Source organism: Muscardinus avellanarius, assembly GCF_963383645.1.
Source record: "Muscardinus avellanarius genome assembly, chromosome: 13".
Taxonomy (NCBI): Eukaryota; Metazoa; Chordata; class Mammalia; order Rodentia; family Gliridae; genus Muscardinus; species Muscardinus avellanarius.
The window spans coordinates 2,761,077-2,782,800 of record NC_137799.1 but is presented as its reverse complement, the minus strand read 5'-3'; the positions used below and the strand labels follow the sequence as shown (position 1 = coordinate 2,782,800).

Below are 21,724 nucleotides of genomic sequence, written 5' to 3'. Positions count from 1 at the left end.
AAGAAAGAAAGAATTTAGCCAGGTGTGGTGGCACACACTTACAATCCCAGTACTCAGGAGGCTGAGACAAGAGGATCGCAGGTTTGTGGCCAGCCTCAGCCACTTAGTGAGGCCCTCTACAACTTAGTGAGAACTTGTTTCAAAATAAAGAATAAAAAATAGGGCTAAGAGTGTAGCTCCGAGGTAGAATGTCTCTGGATTCTCCCTACCCAGTACTACACGCTTGTAATCTCAGTATTTGGAAAGCTGAGACAGGAGGATCGTGCAGGTTCAAAGCCAGCCTCAGCTACTTAGTGAGGCTCTCAGCAACTTGGTGAGACCCTGTTTCCAAATAAAATATAAAATAGGTCTGGGAGTATAGCCTGGAGGTAGAATGCCCCTGGGTTTCATCCCCAGTACCACACGAAAGAAAGAAAGAAAGAAAGAAAGAAAGAAAGAAAGAAAGAAAGGAGAACTTTAGGACCATCACTGACAAAGTATTAGCACCAGTTCCAACATAGTATCGAGGTCTTTGCCCCCGATTCACTTTCTACCAAGCATTTCTAGTAAACTGGCTCCAGGCTCAGGCCCCAGAGGCCCCCGTGTCTTCACCGTGGGCGCCACCTCAGCCCTCGGCCTGCCTCCAGGCTGCCCCTTGCTCACACTGAGCCTGGTTTCTGGGCTATGAAATGGAGCCAGTGCTGGCCACCCCCTTCAAAGGACGTGGAGGCCAAGTGGGGGTCCTAGGGCTCTGCGGGGGGGCAGCCTCCGACCAGGCATCTTTCCTCACCACTGGCCACCATCCCGACCACACTGAAAGCACCCAGGGGTGGAAGTTTTCCTAATTATTTTGCAGCAAAACCATGACCCTATGGCAGGTAGATGCTGACCCCCACTGGAGGTTTGGTTTGCTGCAGTATATCCTGTTCAAGTCCAGTGTTACCTCAGGCCCTGGGGATAGGGGTTGTGGAGGAGGGACACCCCTGCCCCCACCCCGTGAGGTGCTGCACTAGCTGATGGGGCTTTCTGAAACTTGCAAAGGCAGGAGCGGGCAGGGCTGGCTCCGGTGTGCAGCGTGAGCCTTCCCTTTTTTTTGTTTCTGGAAGCAGGGAGAATGAACAGGACATGCTCCTTTGGGACAAATGTGCCCAGAGTCTACAAGTGCCAGATATGACCCCAAATGTCACTTGGCTCCCTCCTTGCAGTGCCCGGGTGGCTGTGGTCCCTTCCCCTGCTGAAGCCCCTTCTCCGTGACTTGGGAGCTAGAGACGCCTCCCTTTGTCCCCAGCTCTGAAGCCCATTATCACATCCCACTAAAGCCGCTGGCCAGAGTGGCCCTCACCCAGGCCCTTGGGGGTAGAGAGCTGTGCCTGGGACCTCGTGGCCCTCTGCTGTGGGCTGTGACGGGCACTGCTCGCTTCATCAAGTTGAGCCCCGGGCTGAGCTCAGCAGGTCGGCCAGCAAGTGGGATGGGCTCTTAGTCCTGCTGCGGTAACCAGTGGGAGCCCCTCTACCTTCTCCAGGCCAGTGTCTGTACTCTGTGGTCTGGGCTGGCAGGCCCTCACCCCATATCTCCATCAGACTTGGGGTTCTGGGAGGTCCTCGCAGCCAGTGCCTTCCTGGGCTGCCCTGTGTCCTGTGGTCATTCATTCAGGGAGGAGGGCCGCTGTGGGGGTATGGTGTGGGTGTGGCAGCTGTCGCCTTCTCTGAGCCAGGGCTCCTCCCCCTCCCCAGCCTCCTCCAGGGCAGTGGCTGAGCCTCCAGCTCAGGAGGCCTGTTTCCACTGTACTTTCTGGAAATCTCCCCTGCCTCCTGAGCCCTCATTCTGATGAGGAAGGGGCTGGGTCCTTGGTGGTCTGGGATGCCACCCTCCATCTTCTCTTTGCTCCCTGAGTTTCACAGCCATCTGGGTCTGCCTCGTCCCCGCACCCTGCCAGTGCCTGCACCCAAGCCATGGGTTTGTTCAGCTCTGCCATGGGGGGGGGGGTCCTGGACGGGCAGCTCGGCACCAGGGCACAGTGTGGTGTGACTGCAGCGCAGACGGGTGTTGGGGGAGCTCCCCTACTGGGGCGTTCTAGTCCCTGTCGCCCTTCTCCCTACCTGAGAGTTGAGGCGCCGTGATTCTCCCTCCTCCCTCCTGGGGCTTTGTGTTCCCTAGGTTAGGCCCTGAGCAGCAGGGCCAGCCTCTGGCCCGGAGACCCGGCCTCCGGTCATGGTCAAGGCGAGTGGGTGCTGCCGCCGGAGCACCGTGGTGTGCTGCTGCAGCCTCTCAGAGCCGGCAGGGGGGCAGTACGGCCGTGAGGCCAGCCTCCGTCTGCTCAGTAGCCCCATGAGGCTCAGAGTCCCCGCGGTTTGGGGGTTCCTGAAGGTTCTGAGAGGGCTCGGGAGGGCATGAGCCTGCCATGCCCAGTCTTAGAGGGCAAGGGTCAGCACCCTGCTGCAGCCATGGGAGCCAGGGTCCTGTCGACTCAGACCCTGCTGGCCAGTGTGGTCAGGGGGAGCCGGGGAGGGTTTCAAGAGCCCAGGAGCGATTTGATTGGACCGGCAGGTTTGACCCTGCTGCCGCGGGCTGAACTGTCCCCAGATCCTGGTGGGAGGTGGCACTGGGCAGAAACCACCTGTCGGGATGGCTGAGCAGGGCAGGGGTGGGGCTGGGGAGAGGCCCCAAGGATGACCCAGGTGGTGCCCTGCAGTCCTTGGTATAGAGGAGGACGGCCTTGTGGCCATTAGCCTGAGCTCGCGAGGCCCTGCGCATGGCTGGTGATATGCAGGAGCATGAGGTGCTTGCTTACCTAGAAGGCCGGACCGTGGGCACCCCAGGGTGGTTTCCTGGGCGTTGTGGTGTGGCTTTGGTGGGAGCCCCTGGTGCTCAGGAGTGCCCTGGGCGAGGGCCCGTGGCTTGGCTGCTGGAGGTGGGGGATTGGGGTCTTTTCCCCCTGGGTGGAAAGGGAGGAAGCTTCAGATGTGTGGGGAGGTAGGTGTTAGCTTATGTTCAGCCACCAGCTTTGCAGGGAAGAGGCTGGTCTGTGGCACCTGCCAGTGTCTGGTATACATACGCCTCCCCCAGCAGATTTCAGGGGGCCAGTGTGGTGTGCACCCCAGTCTCACATGTGGCTATGGCTGGCTGGATCTAGTGGCAGGAACCACCCACTTCTTTCTGGGTGATGCCCGGACCATCCAGATACTGTAAACACAAGCCAGGCGTGGTGGCGCACGTTTGTAATCCCAGCATTCAGGAGGCTGAGACGGGATCGCGGTTCGCAGACAGCCTCAGCTACTTAGTGAGGCCCTTTGCAACTCAGTGAGACCCTGTTTCAAAATAAAGAATGAAAAATAGGGCTGGAGTTGTAGCTCGGAGGTGTACTGCACAAGAACAGAGGGCAACCAGATGGCAGTGAAGTGCAAGTTAGAGCTGCCGTAGAATTGTGCTTGAAGGGCGAGTCCTGCCCTGCGTGCGGCATGGTCTGTCCCGAGCCTTTACGAGTGGGTCAGGACTGGCACTGCTCAGCTCCCTGGTGTGCGTGCTGGGGTGGCCCGTATGCCGATGATCCTGCTTTTCCAGGGATTTCAGCATTTCCAATAGCCGGACGTGGGCCTGGTAAGGTCCGCGGTAGCCCCCTAGCACGCAGGGGTGCCGAGGAGTGGGCCAGAGCCGTCCTTTCTTGCTGTCCTGATTGGCTGAGGGCTGGGCCGTGTCATAGCCAGCCCATCACAAACCCCAGCGCTCATTCTCCTGGTTACGTTAGAACCTCGTGTAGTACCGCAAGCGTCTGGGTCGCTGCTGGCGCCGCGTATTTTGGCTCTGTTTTCTGTGTGTGGATTGTCCTTAAGATACTGTCACAGTCGAGAGTAGCAGAGGGTCCAGGAGATGCCAGTCGGCCCCGGCAAGTGGGTGGGTCGGTGGGCAGTGAGCTGAGAGTGGCCAGGTCCTCGGATCTCACTCCCACCGCTTGCTCTGCGCCCTGCCTGGGAGTGGGTGACCTGTGTCCCTGCTGCCCCCTTCCTCTCCCAGGTTGAGAGAACAGTGTTTGGAGTCACTCTGTGACAGGTACAGCTATACCTCAGGGCAGGTGGGGAAGTCTTGGCCCTGCTGGGACTAGCCATTGTCCTTGCAGAAGTGGGCCGCCCACGTGGGGTAACCGGCCTCTCTCTCTCTCTCCCCTGCAGACGTCTCCTGGTTGGGCCCAGAAATGGGATGCCGAGCCTCCTGCGAGAGCACCGCAGACGCCAGGGCCTTGCCGAGCCGCGGCTGTGAGTGCAAGTGAGGCAGCAGCCGGAGGATGTCCACGACCGCGGCGGCCGCCCCCGCGGGCATCCCGGCGGCCCCGGGCCCCGTGAACCCGCCCCCACCCGAGGTCTCCAACCCCGGCAAGCCGGGCCGCAAGACCAACCAGCTGCAGTACATGCAGAACGTGGTTGTGAAGACGCTCTGGAAGCACCAGTTTGCCTGGCCCTTCTACCAGCCCGTGGACGCCATCAAGCTGAATCTGCCTGTGAGTTGGCCCTGCACTCCGTCCCCTCCGCCCAGCCCCGGGAGCTCTGCCCCTTGGCCTTGGCAAGGGGTACCCGAGGCACTGGGACCACACAGGGACGGGGAAGAGTGGGTGGAGGGTCGCCGCCCCTACACAGGACATGGGGAGAACCCGTGTACCGCCAGGAGGAAGGGAGGGGGCAGATGGCAGCGGGGCTCAGGTCCGCCAGCCCTGCTCTGTACCAGGGAGCCCTGACCTGCTGGCAGCTGCCCTCCTGGTACGCACACTCACAGCCAGGTGCCAGCTGTACACCAAGGCTGTTCTCCATGCAGTGCTACCCTGGGGCGTGCTTAGTTTGGGTCTGGACGCAAACAGAGAAAGCCCAAGAGTTGAAAGGACAAGTCTGGCCTGGCGCTTGGTGGCCGTGTCCCAGCCCACCTAGCCCTGGGCACACGGGGTGAGGCCTCATCTCTGGCACGTAGACCCCCAGTGTCTGCCTCAGCTCCACAGTCCCTTCAGGAGGAGAGAGGTTTGGGAGAAGTTCGGAGCTGGCCGAGAGCTCCCCGCCCCTCGCTGCCCGCAGGCCCTCGCTTTGATCTAGTGCTGTACTTGGGAAGTGTGAGAACAGTTCCGTAGAATTTGTTGGTAATGCCTCTGGAAATCTCTTTCCTAGGATTATCACAAAATAATAAAAAACCCAATGGATATGGGGACTATTAAGAAGAGACTAGAAAATAACTACTATTGGAGCGCCAGTGAATGTATGCAGGACTTCAACACCATGTTTACAAATTGTTACATTTATAACAAGGTGAGGATTGGGCGCAAAGGGCGGTGGCCCGGCCACGGCCCCCAGGTGGTGTGGGCACTGTCGGCCTGGCCCGGGTGGCCTCGTGGGGGCAGTCTGTGGTTGGCGGGCGCCCTGTCGGTCTGGGCCCTGTGCTCTGACGCCGGGCCCTTCTCGGGTCGCAGTCGACAGTCCCACGTGCTGCCCACGAGGCCTGCTGGAGGCAGTGGGGGCCAGATGGCTCTTCACAGGGAGCGGGTTAGTCCACGGGCTCCAGGCCACCCGTCCCCAGGCCCAGACGTCCTGCCGTTAGGAATCCTGAGGCTGGTGTGGGGCAAGGGGAGGTATCCGGGTGAGCTTTGTCCCCTGCCCAGACGATGGGATACTGCTGGCGATTCGAGAGGCCTGCAGCGCGGCTTCCATGGGATCCTGTTCTGTGGGTTTTCTCTTTTTGGCAGGGTGCTGAGCTAGCTGGGCTCTAGGCTTTTCATACTCCGTGATGGGATGAAGTGTGAGTTCTGGGTTTTTTTGTGTGTGGTTCTGGGAATGGAACCCAGGTCCTCAGGCATGCTGGTGGCACTGGGGATTGAACCCAGAGGGGCTCTACCACTTTTAATTTTGGGGTAGGGTCCCACTAAGTTGCCCAGGCTGGCCCGGAACTTGCAACCCTCTGCCTCAGTCTCCAGAGTGGCTAGGATTCTAGGTGTGTGCCACCGCACCCGGCTGGATTTTTTTTTTTTTTTTTTTCAGTATTGGGGATTGAACCCAGGGGCATTCTATCTCCTAGCTACACCCCAGCCCTGCTTTTTATTATTTATTTATTTATTTGTTTATTTATTTATTTTTGGTGGTACTGGGGTTCCTGGAAGCCCTTCTACCTCCGGGCTACACTCCCAGACCTATTTTTACATTTTTATTTGGAAACAGGGTCTCCTAAGCCAGCGCTCACGGCTGGCTTCGAACCTGCGCGATCCTCCTGTCTCTGCCTCCCAAGCGCGGGGATTACAAGCGTGCGCCACCACGCCCAGCCTATAATTTATTTTTAAACAGGGTCTCACTAAGTTGCTGAGGGCCTCACCAAGTGCCTGAGGCTGGCCGCGAACCTTCCATCCTTCTGTCTTGGCCTCCCAAGTACTGGGATTACAAGCGTGCACCACCATGTCTGGCTGGATTTTATTTTTCATGCTTGCCTCTCTTCCTCCGAGATTACCCACATTGAAGTATACCTGTCTTTCTCCTCCTTCCCTACCACATCTCTTGCAAATTTTAAATAAAAGTTTCTTGAGCTACAACTGATGTCTCCTAAGTCCATGTTCCTACCTGACCACTGACCCGGGCTTTCTGTCTTCAGCCCACAGATGACATAGTGCTAATGGCCCAAGCCTTAGAGAAAATTTTTCTACAGAAAGTGGCCCAGATGCCCCAGGAGGAAGTTGAGTTATTACCCCCCGCTCCAAAGGGCAAAGGCCGGAAGCCGGCTGCGGGGACCCCGAGTGCAGGTAAAGTGGGTGGGGTGGGCAGGGAGTTCTGTCCACCGCCCGTGGATGGGTGGGTTGTTTCCTGTCCTGGAGGGGAGGCGAGCGTGCAGGAGCAGGTCAGGCTGCCGTGGCTTTGGTGCTGGAGACGTGGCTGGCCGGGGCACGGAGGCCCTGCCCCTCTCCACATCTTGCTCTTGGTTTTTCCTCGGTGACTTGAGTCACTGTCCCATCTTGCTCCCTGGCTGAGAAGACTGTGTCCCTTTGGGGAGCAGGGTGGGGATTAGTAGGGCCTGGGGATACAGATGAGCTGGGGCAGGACGTGAGTGAGACGCGCTAGGCGGTTGAGGCAGGCCAGACCTGCGTGCTCAGCCGATTCATGATGGAGTCCGTGTTCCCTCCCTGGTGTCCTCGGCCCCACAGCTGGCTTCCAGCTGCAGACCCTGGGCCTGTCCTGGCTTCAGCCCTGAGCCTCCTTTGGTCTCTGCCCAGTGGGCCCTTTGGTTGGTTTAGTGAGCACTTGGCCAAGGTGAGCTGGACCAGTGCCTGCCCCCAAGGTGCGGAGCCGCCGTCTGAGGAAGGAGGGGCTCGTCTGGTCGGGGTCTTGGCCTGTCTCAGCCGGCCCCTGATGCCCTCTGGCTGGAGCGCATGATCCTGAACGCTGCTGGGAGGCAGATAGAGCCTGCCGTGCTGAGCTCCCTGTCCTTGTCTCGAAGGTACGCAGCAAGTGGCGGCTGTGTCCTCAGTCTCCCCAGCGACCCCCTTCCAGAACGTGCCCCCCACTGTCTCCCAGACGCCCGTCATTGCTGCCACCCCCGTACCAACCACCACTGCAAACATCACATCGGTCCCTGTCCCCCCGGCTGCTGCGCCGCCTCCTCCCGCGACACCCATCGTCCCCGTGGTCCCTCCCACGCCGCCTGTTGTCAAGGTGAGCAGCCCTGAGGCCTGAGGTGGCCCTGTGGGGAGGCTGGCCAGCCGGCGAGCCCACTGGGTCCCTGCAGTCGGGGTAGGGCTGGGGCAGAGAGGGCCCCTGTGGCCTTCCTTAAGAGCTGGCACTGGGAGAGGTTCTCTGCGCAGACGAGACCGAGGCTCAGGGGTTGGAGGTCACATGGCTGGCGAGGGCCCGGCTGGACTTGAACCCCAGCTCCTCTGCCTGGCAGCCCATCGGTCAAGGTGGGAAAGTGTGGGGGCAGCAGTACGGGTCAGAGGGGAAGGCCTGGCAGAGCGGCCCGGCCTCCGCCTGGTGTCGCCCTGCTGGCTGGGGCTGTACGTGGGAGCCGCCTGGCTCGGGCCTGGTGGGGAGAGGGCGCTCCCCGCACGGCTGGGCTGGCGAGGCCTGTGAGTCTCCTGCTGAAGCAGAAGCCGTGCTGGACTTACATGCGTTATCTTCTTCAATTTGATCCTCACAGCAACCCTCGGGGGCAGACAGTAGCCCCCCCTCTTACAGAAGAGGAAGCGGGCGCTCAGGGGTTAAATGGCTCTCCCAAGGTAAAATGCCACCTCCTTGCTCCCCTACCCCCTGGCCTTCACTGCCTGCACTTCCGGTGGCCCTGGCCAGGCCCCTCCCACCCGCGCACGGGGCTGTTCTTGGAGCACGCCCCGTCTGCCCCGGCCCTCTGCGGCCGCGCTTGGTGTTTGGCATCTGTGGGTGCCCGCGACGCGTCCATGGAAGCCGGCTCGTGTCCTGTCAGCCCGAGGGCCAGCTTGGCTGGGCCATGACGGAGGCAGCTGGTAGCTGGCCTGGGAGCTCGGGGCTCCTTTTGGCTTCTCTGCCTGCCGAGGGACTTGCTGAGCTTGTCTCGGGGCAAGAACCCTGGCCCCCGAATCGGGTGACGGCTTAGGGCTGGCTCCTGTGCTTGGGAGAGGCCCACACCCACGGGCACAGAAGCAGTGCCTGTCTGTGGCTGGCTCTGCCCCAGGCCTAGCCATGCAGGGCTCTGGAACACCTCGCCGCTCCTGGGCCAGAAGCACCTTCTTGGGCTGCTGGCGCCTCCAGGACGGAGCCCAGTCACGCCTCCTCCCTCCTGCAGCCCCTTGGCCTCCAACTTGCTGTGGCTGCTTCACGGTCCAGGCTGCCCCCACTGCCCAGCCCGGAATGTTCTCCCACCCGTCCTGCTCCAGTCCTGTTTGTCCTTGAAGCACCAGTTCTGGGGCCTCCTCTGGCACTTTCCTGCTGGTCTTTAAAAATAAGAGTTCCCCCCCTCTCTGTGGCCTAAAACTGGGCCTGGGGGCTCCTCAGGTGTTGGGTGGATTTCACGGGGCACCACAGGCCGCTCTGGCTGAGGTGTGCAAACCCCCCCGCGTGGCCAGGCCCTCGGCGGCCAGGGAGAGAAGGTGTTGCCCTGAGCCCTGGCGAGGGCAGGCTTCATAGTTCCAGCCTTACTGCTGCCAGCTGTGTGACCTTGGGCCAACAACCTGACCCCTCTGAGCCTCGGTGTCCTCTGTACTTTGGGACGGCTGGAGGAGAAAGACTGCGCATGTGCTCCCTCAGCGCCTGGCAGGTAGCATGCGCTCCAGAGCGCAGCTGCCGGGAGGCTTCTCCTGGCCCCAGGGCCTGGTGTGTGGTGCTCATCGGAACTTTGCTCTTGCAGAAAAAGGGCGTGAAGCGGAAAGCAGACACGACCACGCCCACGACGTCGGCCATCACTGCCAGCCGGAGCGAGTCGCCCCCGCCGCTGCCGGACCCCAAACAGGCCAAGGTGGTGGCTCGGCGGGAGAGTGGGGGTCGCCCCATCAAGCCGCCCAGAAAGGACCTGGAGGACGGTGAGGTGCCGCAGCACGCAGGCAAGAAGGGCAAGCTGTCAGAGCACCTGCGGCACTGCGACAGCATCCTCAGGGAGATGCTGTCCAAGAAGCACGCCGCCTACGCCTGGCCCTTCTACAAGCCGGTGGACGCCGAGGCGCTGGAGCTGCATGACTACCACGACATCATCAAGCACCCCATGGACCTCAGCACCGTCAAAGTACGTGTGCCAGCTCCTCCGTCCAGGCCAGCACGCCCACGGGCCGCCCCCAGCCTGGCTGGCCGCCGCGTTAGGGGAGGAAGCTTTCTGCGAGTAGGCCATGGCGGCCATCTACGCCCTTGGAGCCCGAGGTCGAGGGATGGCTGGCAAGGACGGGACTGGCTTCTGCCCTTGGCTGCCTCTGAACCCCATTGCCCCCCCAGACAGGAGGGATGGGGAGGCACACAGCTGAGATGGAACGCTCAGCCTCCCGCCCTGGCCAGGGCTCCCCGGCTAGGGCCACTTCCTGGGTTGCTCTTCAGCCAGGTAGAATGAGGCAGGTCTGAGCAGTGTGGGCTGCAGCAGGCCCTGGGGGTGGGCACAGCCCTGAGCAGGGGTGGGGGGGCTCCCATGCAGCACCCTGCCCTTCCTTGGAAAGGGGGCCCTGCTCCTAGCCAGCCTTTAGGGCCGCCACTGGCGGTGGAGGCAGGCATGGCTCTCCTACTTTGAGCCCTGGAAGGATGCCCACGCGGGGCTGTGTGTTGCTGCCGTTGATGGGGTCTGGGCCTACAGTGGCTGCAGTCTGCTCTGCCTCATCCACCAGCAGTGCCAGCCCGTGGCAGAGCTGCTGACGAAAGTTTCCTGCCCCCAGTGGGTCGGGATGCCCTGGCTGGTTGGGCAAAGCGACGAGGGGGCCTTCCCTGGGAGCTCTGAGCGCACAGTGCAGAGGCTCTTGGAAGCCTGTTCTGGTCTGCATGGCTTGGGTTTGGTGTCTCCAGGATGGCGTGATAGCACAGCTTGGACACGTTGGTGGGGCTCTGGGGTTTGGCGAGGAGGATACACTGGCTCGGCTTAGCTTCCTTGGTCAGACGGGCCGCGTGGCCCTCAGACCCTCTTCGAAGCTCAGTTCCCTTTGAAGGCACAACGTGCTTTGCCCAGGTTCCCACGTCCCTGGGGCTCGGGGCAGTGCAGGTTACACACAGGCAGTGCCCCTGCTGCCATGTTCTTGTACCAGCAGGGTTTTGGAAATGAGCACCAGGTGGCTTTTTTCAATTAGCCTACAACACAGAGCTGGGCGTGGAGGCACACACCTGTAATCCCAGTACTTGGGAGGTGAGACAGAAGGTCACAGAATCAAGGACGGCCTCAGCAATGTAGTGATACCGTTTCAATTCAAAAACTTAAAAAGGGTTGAGGGAGTAGCGCAGGGGTGGAACGCCCGAGTTCAATCCCCAGTACCACCAAAAAAAAGTGTGCAATGAAGAAATGCCCTCAGTATGTTGTGGGTTTGGGAGATAAAGGTTAGGGGGGATTTTGTCCTGGCCTAAGAAAGCTTCAGGTTCCACTTTGGCTCCTTCCAGCCAGCTCTGTGCGGCAGGATCCATGTCCGAGGCGTGCAGGGCGGCTCCTGGAGTTGGGGTTCCCTCTGCAGCAGGAGGCCTCTTGAGTCAGTGGCATCCAGCCACTCCTTGATGGCCAGACTGACCAAACCCTGGCTCCCAGCAGGCCCCGTGGGGTGGGCACAGCCCTGAGCTGGGGGAACTCCTATCCAGCACTGCCCTTGGAAGGGGGCCCTGCTCCCGCCTTCAGGCCTGCTGGATCCTCAGGTGTCAGCGTGCCTCCGCCGGGGGGCCCATCCCCTAGCCCCGCCGGCCCACCCAGGCCACGCAGCCTCAGCAGGGCCTCTGGTGGCTAGGCCACTCTGGCCCCTGCTGGCCCTGCATGCTCTGCTGCCCTCTGTCCTGCAGGGCTTCCAGAGCTGCCCGGCCCAAGCCGAATGGGCTCCAGGGTTAATCTTTCACGGGAACATCTCGCACTGCAGAGCCCTGAGGGCAGAGCCTCCTGTGTGCGGCCCCACCTGCTCTGTGGTCTTGAATGCTAGGGGGGGCACGGAGGCTGCAGGAACAGGGACTTCTCACTGTGGTGTTCCAGCCGGGGGCCATATTCCTGGGTTCTAGACTCTCCTTTCCAAGATCGCCTGTCATCTTTTGCCCTCTCTCTCTCTCGCTCTCTCTCTCTTTTTTTTTTTCTTTTTTTTTTTGCGGGTCTGGAGACCAGGGGCATTCTGCCTCCAAGCTACAAAAGTTGTGGAGGGCCTCACAAAATAGCTAAGGCTGTCCGTGAACCGCAGTCCTCCCATCTCAGCCTCCTGAATGCTGGGATTACAAGCGTGCGCCACCACGGCCAGCTCCTTCTCTTGAGTTCTGCATCCGAGACCCCAGAGTGCTAGGCTGTCCTGGCTGGTGGCCAGTACTGCCCTCTGCTGCGGTGGTTCCAAGTCATCCGGGAAGCGCTGTGGCCTCTGGGCCCTATCCACTGAGGACGTGTTGCTTGTCTGTTACAGAGGAAAATGGACAGCCGCGAGTATCCCGATGCACAGGGCTTTGCTGCCGACATCCGGCTAATGTTCTCAAATTGTTACAAGTACAATCCTCCAGACCACGAGGTGGTGGCCATGGCCAGGAAGCTCCAGGTAACTTGAGACTGAACACGGGCAGTTAGCAGCTCAGGTTGGCTCTGTGGGGCACAGTGTCTCGGGGAGGCCTGGGCACCTCTTGTGGGGAGTCTTTTCTGTGAGTGGCCATGAGATCCTGCCAGGCTCAGGGTCTGATTCCCAGACACCGTGGTGCACAGACAGCCTCCGCCTCCAGGAGCACAGGCCAGTGTCTGAGGTGGCCAGCGAGCGGTCAGGGCCCTTGTGGCTGCAGGAACCCGTGCCGCCCGTGTGCTGTTAGGTGACACCACGCAGCCTTGACTCGTCTGGCACAGAGCAGAGGCGTGTTGGGGGCAGGTGGGTGCCCGGCCACCTTAGGCAACAGCAGGTGTCAGTGGCTGCAGTGCAGGACTGCGGACGTCCACATGAGTCTCCCACTGGGGCCCGTGCACCTGGGCTTCTCTGTCAGTCTCCGGGTGTCGCACACTACAGAAACACCAGACTCGTTTGCTTTTATAAAGACCTGTGTTTTAAAGGTTATATAGTCAAACATTTACCAGTAGGGCATGGTGTGCATGCCCGTGACCCAGTACTTTGAGGTTGAGATAGGAGGATCGCAGGTTCACAGCCAACCACGGCCATTGAGACAGACCCAGTTTCCAAATAAAAAGTAAAAAGGGCTGAGGTTATAGTTCAGAGGCAGAGCGCCCCTGGGTTCCATCCCCAGTACCACACACAAGGAAGACGACTTTCCTGCTGGTAGGAGAAGGATGTAATTTGCACAGGACCAGAACGTTCTGAGGGGTTTCTTGGCTCCTTGCTTAGACCGGTCCTGAGATCACTGTGACGTGACGTGGCTCGTGGCACTGACCAAGCAAGGACTGGCAGAGAAAGCTCTCCTGCCTGGGCCCTTCTTCCTCACGCAGGCCCATGTGGGCCCTTCCCAGGCTCTGGCTCCGCCTGCGCCCTGTGCCCGTGCATGCAGGCGAGGCGCCCAGCACCGCAGGAGACCTTGCACCCAGTGCTTGGTCCCAGCGGCCTTGCCAGGCTTGGGAACCGGAGGCCATGGCACAGAGGCGTGGGCTTTGTGGAGCGCGACACCATGGCCTCCTGTCTGGAATGGCCGCTCGCCTTCCTAGCTCAGGGCTGGAGGGTCGGCACTGCCTCGGGGACGGCTCTGCTCCCCAGAGGAGGGTCTGGGATGCAGACTGGGGCCTCTTCTGGGAAGCTAGCGCCCATCCTGACGGAGCCGCGCTGCCGTGTGAGCAGTGGGGTGGCGTTGCACTTGGTGAGGCACTGTGTCTTGCTTGCTGTGGTCGCTCGTTCCCCTCCGGCCTGAACCGGATGCCCTGGCCTAGGGACCCTCACTGAGAGCAGCTTCTGAGACGCTAGATTCTCTTGTAAGAGACAGCAAGGGGCTTCCCAAAGCTGTGTGTGTGGGGAAGGGGGGTGTGGTGTGTGTGTTGCTGGGGATTGAACCTGAAACCTTTTGCTTGCTAGTCAAATGCTCTATCATTGAGCCACGTCCACAGCTCTCAAAGCCAGTTTTGATGGGACAAGGCTTTCACCTTTGAGCTGGTTTTTGGAGCAAATCCATCAGGAGACAAGACGCCACACTGAAAGGAAAGGGGAGGGGCCTGGAGGTGGGTGACAGGGTTCCCTGTCTCAGAGGCTGGAGGGCCCCAGCAGAGCCTGGGGCCATGGAAGGAACTTTGTTGTTCCTGGTGGGGTCAGGCCTTCAGGGCCTGGGACCTGAGGCTGCAGGCTGCCCGTGTCGCCCACACTCCCACAGAAGGCTTGCAGATTCAGCCAAGCCTTGGAGACAGTGCCGGGTGGCTGCCTGGGGAGGGAGGGGCAGAGCCAGCACCCCAGTGCTCCGGGCAGGCCTGGCCTCGCGAGCGGTGCAGCCATGCGGCCGAGCCAGAGGCCGCCCAGACCCTCAGAGCAGCCCGTTCCCCCCAGGACGTGTTTGAGATGAGGTTCGCCAGGATGCCGGACGAGCCTCTGGAGGCGCCTGCACTGCCGGCGCCCGCGGCCGCCGTGGTGAGCAAGGGCGCCGAGAGCAGCCGCAGCAGCGAGAGCTCTTCCGACTCCGGCAGCTCGGACTCCGAGGAGGAGCGAGCCACCAGGCTGGCAGAGCTGCAGGAGCAGGTGAGGCCCGCGGCCGCCCCCCGGGCTTGGCGGGGGCTTCCTGAGGGGCCCGGAGCTCCACCTGGTCCCCAGTACAGGGTGGACACGTGCTTGGGAATTCTTAGGTCCAGGAGGCAGCGCGGGCTGTGGCCCTGCCCTCGGCAGGCCTGGGGCCCCTGGTCTGCGCGTCCCTCCGCGTCTTGGCCTCACTCACTGGTTCGTTGTGTAGGACGGAATCTCTTCCTCTTGACTTGTGAGGATAGATGTGAATTGCTGCCAGGCCCAGTGGTGCGTGCCCATCACACCGGTACTTGGGAGGCTGAGACAGGAGGATCGCAGGCTCGAGGACAGCCTTGGCAATGTAGTGAGACTCAGCAAACTAATGAGACCCTGCTGATGAATAGAGCTGGAGGCGTGGCGTGGAGGTAGAATGCGCCTGCGTTCAATCCCCAGCGCCACAAAATAAACAAATTGGATTACTTTTCCCTAGCAACCGGCAGCTAGCTCTGGCTCACTTTCTGGGACTTTAGACAGGGAGAGGAGACCGAGTCAGGAAGGCAGCTCCGAGAGTGCTGGACTGGTGCGGAGGAGTCAGCATTGCTGGGCCCACATCGCATTCCGCGTTCAGCAGGGACGGCTCCACGAGGCGCCCTCCCCGCTAGGAAGCGGCTGAGACGTGCTGGACCCGCTGGGCTGGTGCAGGTTCACGCAGGTCCCGACACCAGCTGCGCCATCCTGCAGGCCTGGGGAGTCTCCTTTATGTAGGCCTTTAGATCTCCAGGGTCTCCCTCACCTAGAAAGCCGTCACTGCCGGGAGTGCTGGGGCTCAACACCTGTAATCCCAGAGCCACCCTGGCCACTTAGGGAGACTCCCTCCGTCTCAGGATAAAACATTAAAAGGACCTGCGCGTGGTGGCGCACGCTTGTAATCCCAGTGCTTGGGAGGTTGAGGCAGGAGGATCGCGCAGGTTCGAAGCCAGCCTCAGCTACTTAGGCTCTCAGCAACGTAGTGAGACCCTGTTTCCAAATACAGTATAAGTAGGTCTGGGAGTGGAGGCCGGAGGCAGAAAGCCCCTGGGTATCATCCCTAGTACCACCAAAAAAAAAAAAAAAAAATTAAAAGGGCCAGGATACAGTTCAAGTGTTTGCCTAGCGTGTCTGAGGCCCTGGGTCCACCCCCTCCATACGTAGTTCCACAAAAACAGTAAGAATTAGCATACCACCTGCCTCATGCTGCGCCGTGACCAGCCACCCTGGGAGTGGGTGCCTTGTCCCCCGTGGGTGAGAAGGCTGGGTCACCTGGCGCGAGGGTGGGGTGACGGAGGCCTCCAGCCCCCGCCCTGCAGGCCCACTCAGGAGCTGCTCGGCTGCCCCTCTCTTCCAGCTCAAGGCCGTGCACGAGCAGCTGGCCGCCCTGTCTCAGGCCCCAGTGAACAAACCAAAGAAGAAGAAGGAGAAGAAGGAGAAGGAGAAGAAGAAAAAAGACAAGGAGAAGGAGAAGCACAAGGCCAAGTCTGAGGAGGAGAAGAAGGCCAAGGGGGGCCCGCCCACCAAGCCGGCGCCCCAGAAGAAGGCGCCAGCCAAGAAGGCCAACAGCGTTTCCGCTGCCAGCAGGTGGGTACCGCCAGCCTGGCCTGCGTGGGGAAGCGCCCGGCGTGGGGCGGTGGGTCTCAGCCACCTGGCAGCGGGCAGGGGTCCTGGGGAGGCGGGGAGCCTGCAGCCAGACCTCTGCTGGGAACATCGCGGCTCTGGGGTTGCCCCTCGGCCGTCACGGGCCGGCCTGGATCGGGCACCACAGTGTTTGCGGTCTCCGGTAGAAGGGACCTTTCCCGATCTGGGTGCAGGATCTTTGCCAGGGTGTTGGGCATCCCTTCAGGCGCATGCTGTGGGCAGTGGCCAGCAAGGTGCATCGGTGCTCGGCCTTCTGGGATAGCTCCTGCCTGCCTGGCCCTGCCCCGAGGATCACTGGGATGGCAGAGTGGGATAGGGCGGCCTGTCTGGTGCTTTCTGCCTGTAAAGGGGGCAGTTGCCATGGGGCAGGTCAGCAGCAGCGGCCGAGTACAAGCCCAGAGGCCAGCAGGCCTGTTCCCTTTGTGAACTGGAGCAGAACTGGCCGCTGCTGAAAGGAGCAGTTGGGAAAGGGGGTTGAGGCGGCCAGGGTTCCGGTTGGTGGAGGCGCTGCGCTCCATCCTCAGCGAGGGAAGGGGCCGCAGAGGACCCCAGTGGCAGCGTCTGGCCGTTGCGGAGGAGCCACACCGCCTCCTGAGAGAAAGGCCGCTGCTGGGAGGCGGTTGTCGTGTAGGGAGAAGTGAGTGTGGTGGTAGAGGGGCGAGTTGCCTTAGCACTGTTGGAGGCAGAGTGGACAGGTGCTGGTGCTTGGGTGAGGGGGCACATGGAGTCCTGGGGCTTGGGCTGTGCCACCTGGGTAGCCACTGATTGAGGGATCTTTCTCTCTCTCTCTTGGAGGGGAATGCAGATACCAGTTTTCCTTACACTGTTTTTGTATGATTTGGCCTTCTACCTCCGGGCTACACTCCCACACCTATTTTATATTTTACTTGGAAACAGGGTCTCTCTTCGAACCTGCGCGACCCTCCTGTCTCCGCCTCCCAGGCGCGGGGATGACAAGCGAGCCCACCACGCCGGCGGCGCTCCTGCGCTTTTATCTTTTCTCTGTCTTGCCTTTCAGATTTGGTTTGCTTTTCTTTTCCAAGCTTAGATCACCTGTGTGCATGGGGACACACACCTGTAATCCCAGTACTTGGGAGGCAGGATGACAGGTTTGAGGCCAGCTCCAGCAACTTATCAAAACTCTATTTCAAAGTAAAACGGGCTGAGGGTGTAGCCTGGAGGTAAATTACCCCTGGGCTCAATCCCCAATACCAAAACACAAGCTTGCATTGCCAATTTGGGCTTTTCTGTGCTGAATGCCTACTGAGCCCGGCTTTAGCTACAACCTATAGGTTTGGTTTTGGTTTTGTGGAACCGGGAATGGAACCCAGTGGCATTCTACCTTCGAGCTATACCCCCCACCCTATTTTTTATTTTTTGAAACAGGGTCTCACTGAGTTGCAAAGGGCCTCACTTAGTAGCTGAGGCGGTCTGTGAACCGCGACCCTCTGGTCTTCACCTCCCGAATGCTGAGGTTACAAGTGGGCGCCCCCACGCCCGGCTACCCATAGGCTTTTAATATTTTTATTTCATGTTTATTTAATTATTTATTTATCTATTTGCGGTGTTGGGGATGACCTACAAAGCCTGGCTCACTCACTCATTTAATTCAAACTGTTTTCTGACTTTTCCTCAGATGGTGATTTGGAATTGTGTTGTCTAATCTTTTTCCAGATTTGTTTGGTTATTAATTTCTAGTTTCATTCCATTAGGGTCAAAGAACCTAATTTTTATGATTTTAACACTTTCAAGTTTGCTAGGGCTGGCGTGGTGGTGCACGCTTGTAATCCCCGCGCTTGGGAGACGGAGACAGGAAGATCGCACAGGTTCAAAGTCAGCCTTGCTGGCTTGAGACCCTGTTTCCAAATAAAAATATATATATATAAAAAATAGGTATCTGGGAGTGTAGCCCGTAGGTAGAAGGGTTTCCAGGAACCCCAGTACAACCAAAAAAAAAAAAAGTTTGCTAGGGTTTATTTCATGTCTTAAGATGTGGTCTGGCCAAGCGCAGTGGCGCACGCTTGTAATCCCAGTGTTCAGGAGGATCGCGGTTCGCTGACAGCCTCAGCTACTTAGTGAGACTCTCTGCAACTCAGTGAGACCCGGTTTCAAAACAAAAGAATAAAAAAAATAGGGCAGGGGGCGTAGCTTGGAGGTTGAATGCCCCTGGGTTCCATCCCCAGACCTGGAAAAAAAAAAAAAAAAAGGTCTGTCCTGGTGATTGTTTCATGTAGATTTGTAAAGAATGAGTATTTCTGGTATGTTGGCTGGAATGTTATATGTCACTTAGGGGAAAACCATTTTAAAACTTAGGACAGACAGAAACCTACCCGTTAGATTAATGTGGTCACTGGTGCAGTTCAGAGTCTCTCTCTTCTCGCGAGAGGCCAAGAGAGGGCTGCTGAACTCTCCGTCTGGAGCTGTGGGTTTTCCTCCCTTCCCTTTCCGTCGGTTTGAGTTCCTGCGTGTCGGACCTTGCCTTTGGATGCGCACCCTGTGGTGCCACTCCGCCAGCCGACCCGATCGTCCCTGGTCCTCTTCCCCTGACGTTCCTCACTCTGAAACCTGCTTTGTATTAATATGACAACTCCAGCTTGCTTGCTTGTGGTACTGGGAATGGAACCCAGGGTCTTTCTACCTCCGGGCTATACTCCCAGACCTATTTTATATTTTATTTGGAAACAGGGTCTCACTAAGTAGCTGAGGCTGGCTACGAACCTGTGCGATCCTCCTGTCTCAGCCTCTCAAACTGGGGGGGGTTACAAGCATGCGCCACCACGCCCGGCTCCCAGCTTTCTTTTGATTAGTGTCTGTACGGCGTATTTCCTCTACTTTTTTTCTTCTGACCTACCTATATCATTAACTTACAGAAGGTTTTGTTTTAACCCTCCGTGACCATCTCTTCCTTTTTAGTTGATATGTTTTTTGGGTTTTTTTGGTGGTACTGGGGATGGAACCCTCTCCAGTCTATACTCCCAGACCTATTTTATATTTTTATTTGGAAACAGGGTCTCTTAAGCCAGTGAAGCTGGCTTTGAACCTGCGCGATCCTCCTCTCTCCGCCTCCCAAGTGCGGGGATTATACGCGTGTGCCACCACGCCCAGCTAGTTGATATGTTTGATCATTTATATTTAGTGTAATTAGTGATACATTTGTGCTGTCTTTACCATTTTATTATTTTCTCTTTGCCCCAGTGTTTTGGATTCTCTGCCCCCTTTCCTGCCTTTTGGATTATTTGATACAGCGATCTCTTGGCCTGTTGGGTTTGGGAGGCCTGTGGGTTTCTAGGAGAAGGTGGCCTCTGCCTGTGGTTCCAGGCCGGGGGCAGTGTGCCGATGCTGGAGCCTGCAGTCGGCCAGACACTGTGGCTGTGCCCCTGGGATAGAGCGATCTCCGAGAGGCCAGTCGGGGCAGTGAGGGCCTGGGGCTCGGGGGACTTGACGCCGCGTGGCCCTGTCTCCTGCCTCAGACAGCTGAAGAAGGGTGGTAAGCAGGCGTCTGCTCCCTACGACTCGGAGGAGGAGGAGGAGGGCCTGCCCATGAGCTATGACGAGAAGCGGCAGCTCAGCCTGGACATCAACCGGCTGCCGGGGGAGAAGCTGGGCCGGGTGGTGCACATCATCCAGTCGCGAGAGCCCTCGCTCCGGGACTCCAACCCCGACGAGATCGAGATCGACTTCGAGACTCTGAAGCCCACCACCCTGCGGGAGCTGGAGAGATATGTCAAGTCGTGTTTACAGAAGAAGCAGCGGAAGCCATTCTGTGAGTTTCCTGGTGGGGTGCAGAGCTCGGTGCTCCTCTCCCTTGTGCCCCCTGGCGCAGATGTGGGGTGCACATGCAGCCCGGGCCCGGGCCTCGTGTCCTGCCCTGGGGCCTGAGCCTTGCCAGGAAAGGTGGACCCAGGCTGCCCTGCCTGCCGCCTGCTGGGTGTAGTCACGAGTTGCCCCTGCGCCTTGCTGAGGCCGTGTTTGGGACGGTGGCTGCAGGTGACCTCTGATGGTGCCCGTGAGGAGGACCACCCTCTGGCTGGGGTTGTGAGTCCCTGGCCCTCTAGGGCAGACTCCAACAGCAGCCCAGGTTTCTCTGGAAGTCAGTGACTTCTCCAGATAGGAGCCAGTTACTCCTGGGTCTGCGGGTGCTGGAGCCAGGGAGGGCTGACCCAAAGTGGTCCATGCAGCGAGCCCTCCCGGCCGCCCCGGTCTGGTGGGTCGTCCCTTCCCGTGGGATGGTGGCCAAGCTGCAGCTCCTCTGTAGCTTGGTGTGTGGGAAGGGCTGGGAGGGTCGGGGAAAGTGTGTGCCCTCCTGTGTCATCGGTCCTGGGCACGGCTCTGCGGCTGTGAACATGTGCCGTGGCGATGCCCTGCCCAGGAGTGGCTGCAGGAGGCACATGCGCTCTCTCCTGTCCCTCCTCAGCAACCAGCGGGAAGAAGCAGGCGGCCAAGTCAAAGGAGGAGCTGGCTCAGGAAAAGAAGAAGGAGCTGGAGAAGCGGCTGCAGGACGTGAGCGGGCAGCTGAGCAGCAAGAAGCCCGCCAAGAAAGGTACCAGGCAGCGCCTCCAGGCGGGCAGCAGTGGGGGCTGGCGCCTGGTGGGGAGGGCACCGCTGGCCCACTGCTTTCTGGATCGAGGCTCACCTTCTGAAGCCTTGTCCTGCCCTGGCTGCACAGGGTGGTGGCACCTGTGCGAATGTGGCAGAGGCAGGGAGGGACCCGGCCACCAGCGCCTGGGCTGCCCCTGCATACTCCAACACTCTGAGGCCTTAATTTTTTTTTTTTTTTTTTTTTTTTGGTACAGGGGCTTCTACCTCCAGGCTACACTCAGACCTGTTTTTTATATTTTATTTGGAAACAGGGACTCACTAAGTAGTCGAGGCTGGCTTTAAACCTGTGCGACCCTCCTGTCTCAGCCTCCCAAGTACTGGGATGACAAGTGTGCGCCACCACACCCAGCTTCTGAGGCCTAATATTTAGCTGGCAGGTACTGGACTCCTTGTCTCCTTTTCCGGAACCTGCAAGAAGGAGCGATCCTTTTTTTCCCTGGCTGCCTCAGCAGGAGGCCCCTGAGACACACGTGGGGAGGGGAGGGTCTTGGTGGTGCCGAGAGTTGGGGGCCTGCCTGGACTCATGCTGTGCCCACCTGGTCCCTGAGCCTTGGGGTCCTGGGCAGAGCGAGTGCTCAGATGCCCAGTGTCTGTGCACCACCCCCGGTGCCACCGGTTCCTCTTAGTAGGCGGCATATGGACGGTCTCCTTGACCCGAGTGCATTTCAGCAAGTGGGTGGGTGGTGTGGTGGCGCGGCGCCGTCCAGCGTGGCAGACAGTGAGCGCCTCTCCGCCTGTGTCTCCCGTAGAGAAGTCCGGCTCGGCGCCCTCGGGGGGCCCGTCGAGGCTCAGCAGCAGCTCCTCCTCTGAGTCGGGGAGCAGCAGCTCCAGCGGGTCCAGCTCCGACAGCAGCGACTCGGAGTGAACGCTGGCCGGCCGAGCGGGCAGATGGACGCCGCACACGCCGGAGCTCGCAGAGCGCCCTCCTCTGGCTAATATACTCCTTTTGTCCCATGGTGTGCAGGTTTTCTTTTCGCTCAGTGTTACGGTATCTCCCAGTCTTTGCTTCAGTAGGTCAGAGGCCCGTCTTGTGCGCATCAGACTCTGAGAAGGCGTGAGCTCTGCGTCAGGTCTTCAGCACGGGCGGTCGCCGGCCTCAGACACTGGCCTGAAAACCATGGAGGGCGGTGAGGCGCCACCTGAGCACTGTGCAGGCGCTCCCACGCCCAGCTGGTCTGTAACTCAGAAGGAAATTCCTCAAAGGACATGTCTCTGAAATGGGTACTGTATTG

The 21,724-nt window shown here is 59.5% G+C and overlaps 1 protein-coding gene across 1 annotated transcript; it reads left to right on the top strand.

Annotated features, from left to right (window-relative positions):
- Positions 1-4,259: 4,259 nt before the first annotated feature.
- BRD3 (bromodomain containing 3) lies at positions 4,260-21,357 on the top strand (the record flags this gene model as incomplete). Its single annotated transcript, XM_080709618.1, has 11 exons — positions 4,260-4,472; positions 5,125-5,262; positions 6,590-6,737; positions 7,430-7,644; positions 9,308-9,679; positions 12,003-12,131; positions 14,055-14,243; positions 15,607-15,836; positions 19,364-19,656; positions 20,308-20,433; positions 21,242-21,357. 11 exons carry the CDS (start codon positions 4,260-4,262, stop codon positions 21,355-21,357), a joined length of 2,169 nt encoding a protein of 722 aa, XP_080565744.1.
- Positions 21,358-21,724: the final 367 nt, after the last annotated feature.